Below are 4195 nucleotides of genomic sequence, written 5' to 3' on the forward strand. Positions count from 1 at the left end.
CTGGGATGATTTAGTTGGTGTTGGTCCTGCTTTGAGCAGGGGTTGGACTTGATGACCTCCTGAGGTCTCTTCCAACCCTGATATTCTATGATTCTATGACACAGAGTGAGGCAGGAGCCTGGAAGCAGAGGGGCTGGCTCGGGCAGGGACAGTCACTAGAGGGTGGAGGAAGGTGAGAAGAGGGGCAGGTGCCAGGGGGAAGAATGGGGCGATGGGAGGGGTGGATACTGGGGAGGAGTGTTAAGGGGGGAAAGGAGAGGCAGACATCAGGTCCATAGAATATGCGTGAGGGGCAGGACTGGAGATGAGGTGAGGGGTGGGCACTAAGAGTCATGGGGGGCAGGAGAAGGGGCGGATACTGGGGCTTAGAGGGGGGGCGAGGGACGGGGCTTGCACCAGGGGACAGAAGAGGTGAACAGAGGGGAAGGCAGAGGGTGGGTAGAAGGAGGGGCTGGCACCAGGGGAAAGGAGGGAGTGGAGGAAGGAGCAGGTGACAAGGGGAGAAAGAGGGGCAGAGGGTAGGGTGGGTGCTAGAGGGCCATGGGGGGTGAGGGGTGGAGCAGACCCCAGGGGTCAACAGGGAAGCAAAGGAAAGGGACAATCATAAAACTGGAGAAGGGCATGAGGAGTGGGTACCAGGAAGACGGAGGAGGGCGAGGGAAGGGGCAGGCACCAGGAGGGATGTGATGACTGAGCTGAAGGGAAGATGCAAGGAGAGGAGAGCAGATGGGCACCAGCGGGCAGATTGAGGGCAAGGGAACAGGTGAGCACAGGGGGGCAGAGAGAGGGGTGTGGGGATGTGGGCCCCAGGGAGGCAGAGGGAGGATGAAGGGAGGAGTGAGCATCAGTGGGGCAGAGATGGGATGAGGGAAAGGACTTTCACCAGGGGTCCGAAGGTGGGAAAGGAAAGGCAGGCACCATGGAGGCAGATAGGGGCAATGGTAGAGATGGGCCTCAGGGGGCCAGAGGAAGAGTGAAGGAAGGGGCTGCCACCAGGGCACTAGAGGGGGGGTGAGGGGTGCTGGTGTCAGGGGGGCAGAGGGCGAGGGGAGGAGCGGGGGGAGAACTAAGGGGAAGGTGCCAAGTGTGTGTGAAAGAAGGGGCAGGCACCATCGGGAGTAACGAGAATGCAGGTTATTTTCCTTTTGATCCCAGTGACCAGCCCCTGCCCTGACTCTGTGACTCTCTCCCCAGTGGACGTGACTCTGGATCCAGGCACGGCTCATCCCAACCTCGTCCTGTCTGCGGATCTGAAAAATGTGAAACACGGAAACTGGGATCCGCCCAACAAGTCTGAGGGAGCTGAACATGATATCTGGGTCCTGGGCACTGAGGGGTTCGCGGGTGGGAGGCGTTACTGGGAGGTGGAGGTGGGAGTCAAGACAGGCTGGTACCTGGGGGTTTGTAGGGAATCTGTGAGCGGGAAGGGGAAGGTCACACTCACACCTGAGGATGGATACTGGGTTGTGTGGCTGAGGGGTGGGGTCTACCAGGCCCTCACCTCCCCCTCGACCCCCCTCCCCGTGAGCGTCAGGCCCAGCGGGGTGGGGATTTTCCTGGAAAACGAGGTGGGCGAGGTCTCGTTTTACAATGTGACTGACAGGTCCCGTCTCTTCTCTTTCACTGACACCTTCTCTGGGAAGCTCCGCCCTTATTTCAGTCCTAGTTACAGCGCTGGGGGAACAAACGCGGCTCCCCTGATAATCTGCCCGGTCCCAGCTCAGGCCGGAGGGAATCTCGGCCCCTGACAGTGACCCCGCAGCACAGACTGGCCCCTCTCAGCGCTGCTGCTCTTCTCGCTCCCCCAGTGGTGGGGGCCAGTTACTGCAGGTAATTGGACATTTTGTGCTGACCACATGCTGCCAGTTTCCCTTTTCAACTGGAGGTTTCAGTCGAGAACCAGACACCTGGCAACCCCCACCCCAGGCTGGATGAATAGGTCCCACTTGCTTGAAGGAGCTAGACAGCTTTTCCACCTCCCCCTGTGTTTGCTCCATCCCTGGCACAGGGTGATGCTGGTAAGAAATACTGCCAGACAGCTGGTGGTTTTTGCTGCCTTCACCTTTTCCCATCCTTTGTCCCAGGGGTAGCAGATGGTAATGGACAGGGATTATTCACTCCTGTCAGAATATTCTACTCCTGTGAAATCTCAATGTAAAATATGAAAGAAAAAATATTATTCTAATTTAGATATTATTATTGTCACAAGGTGTAAATACAAGAACATTTTCATTTACATTTCAAAAACAAGCATCTAAATATATTTTTAGAAATGGAATTATTTACATTTTTTTAATTCTTCCCTCAAATCTATATTGAAGTTTAACTTCTCTAAATAGTGTAATTTGTATTTCAGCTGTTGAATTTCAAGAAATCCAAAATATTTGTCTTAGAAAAAAATTATTTAATTGTCAGACTGGGTTGCTCAGTTACAGTGTGTACATGAGTCATAAACATCACAACTACACACATATGCAGCTGCTCTCACTCTCTTTGCCTCTATTTATTGTCTTGACTGGTTCTCTCTGGAAGGCAGGGCACATACACCCACCCTCTGCACCACACCATTGACAATTAATTGGTGAAAAAAGGATAGAATTAATTAAACAATATATTTAAGTTAACTCACACAAGATTATAAAATAGTCTTTGAACTTCTGTTCGTATTAATTCTTGTGATTTTTAACTGTCTAACTTCATATAATCGGTAATCAATATATGACACTTCCTTTCTTGTTCTCACATCAATTAACTAAACAGGGTCCCGAACCTCAAACCCTATCTTCCTATAGATAGAAATCTCTTCTACAATATCCTTTTCTTACTTTATTTTTCTATAGAAATATTATTTGCAGCCAATGTACTGTCAGTGTCCACTGTTGATTTCAATGTACTGCTGTGCAGTGCTCTTTATGTTCTTGGTTCTAAGGATGAAACAAATGTATTTTGGTAAAGAAACAGAGACGGGGTTGTATTCCTTTACTGAATCATCATAAATTAAGTTAATTATATTAAAGACACTGGCACTTGATGACACATGACATGAAATTTGGTGATGCTTTATTAGGAAATGTTTCTTCTCGGCCACAAATCAGTTGAAAGGGTGATATTTTGTTGTCCTGTGAGGTTTCGAGTACAACGAAAATAAAGTTGCTCCGGGAAATTCATCTCAGTTCCTCTCAGTTCTGTCCACCATGTTCAGGAATACTTGTAAAAATAGTGACATTGATCTAATTCCTTCAAATTAGACATTGAACTAATTTCTTCAAGAGCTAGCTGAGCAGAGTATGAGGGGAGGCACATCACAAGGCATTGCTAGGATTACTTTTTGTTTTAAACGTGATGTGTTATCAACATTTTCAATGTAATCATTTAGTATTGAAAATTTATTGATAATATGCCATTCATGTCAGAATGCCCTAAACTTACTTTGATTATTTTAAAATAAATACTCTAAAGTTATGTTTTAATGGTTTCATTTGTGTTTTTATCCAGTCTGCTGATGTCTACGTGGAATGAGCTGCTGAAGCTATGTGTTTTTTCCTAGTTTTTAACACAGGGAAATGTTAATCTAAAAATAGATAATTTTTACCTAAAATTTCCTTCAGAAATATCTGTGTTCCTTTCCCTGTTTCTCACTGAATTATGTGTATTACTGTGGTTTCTTATCCAATCTTATTGTGTTATTACATGGGAAAATATGTTGGCAAATAGGTTAATATACAACACAGTTTTACTATCTGACAAGACATACAAATGTGTTGTCACTAACAATTTACAGCATGAAGTGTCATGAAGAGATTGTTGGCAATGTTCATTTTTAAATGTATAACTATGAATGGGCTTCCCCATCAGTTCCAGCAACCCTGGGCTAGCAGACCTGTGTGTGAAGTAAGCAGCCTCCAGTCTACCAGGGAACCTCCACCAAGGGTCTTTATTACCTTTTATGGTGCATCACAGAATAGCAGCAGTTATGAGGAGCCCCCTTCCTGCTCCCTGGTTCAGCCTTTTGTACTGCTGCTTTCTTCTCAGTAAAAGCAGCAGAGAGTCCTGTGGCACCTTATAGACTAACAGACGTTTTGGATCATGAGCTTTCGTGGGTGAATACCCACTTCGTCAGATGAATGTAGTGGAAATTTCCAGGGGCAGGTATATATGTGCTAGCAAGCAAGCTAGAGATAACGAGGTTAGTTCA

General features: G+C 47.0%; 2 protein-coding genes across 2 annotated transcripts in view; one reads left to right on the plus strand and one right to left on the minus strand.

Moving 5' to 3' along the window:
- The window catches only part of LOC116819438 (butyrophilin subfamily 1 member A1-like), a 60530-nt gene extending 58612 nt beyond the window's left edge, over positions 1 to 1918 (plus strand). Inside the window, exon 8 of the mRNA XM_032771138.2 lies at positions 1163 to 1918. Coding sequence (XP_032627029.2) covers positions 1163 to 1748 — 586 coding nt within the window. The 3' untranslated portion in view covers positions 1749 to 1918. The remainder of the gene's footprint in view (positions 1 to 1162) is intronic.
- The window catches only part of LOC116824950 (uncharacterized), a 954865-nt gene that overhangs the window by 258556 nt on the left and 692114 nt on the right, over positions 1 to 4195 (minus strand). The window lies entirely within an intron of this gene.

The sequence above is a fragment of the Chelonoidis abingdonii genome, chromosome 13 (genome assembly GCF_003597395.2).
Source record: "Chelonoidis abingdonii isolate Lonesome George chromosome 13, CheloAbing_2.0, whole genome shotgun sequence".
Classification (NCBI taxonomy): domain Eukaryota; kingdom Metazoa; phylum Chordata; order Testudines; family Testudinidae; genus Chelonoidis; species Chelonoidis abingdonii.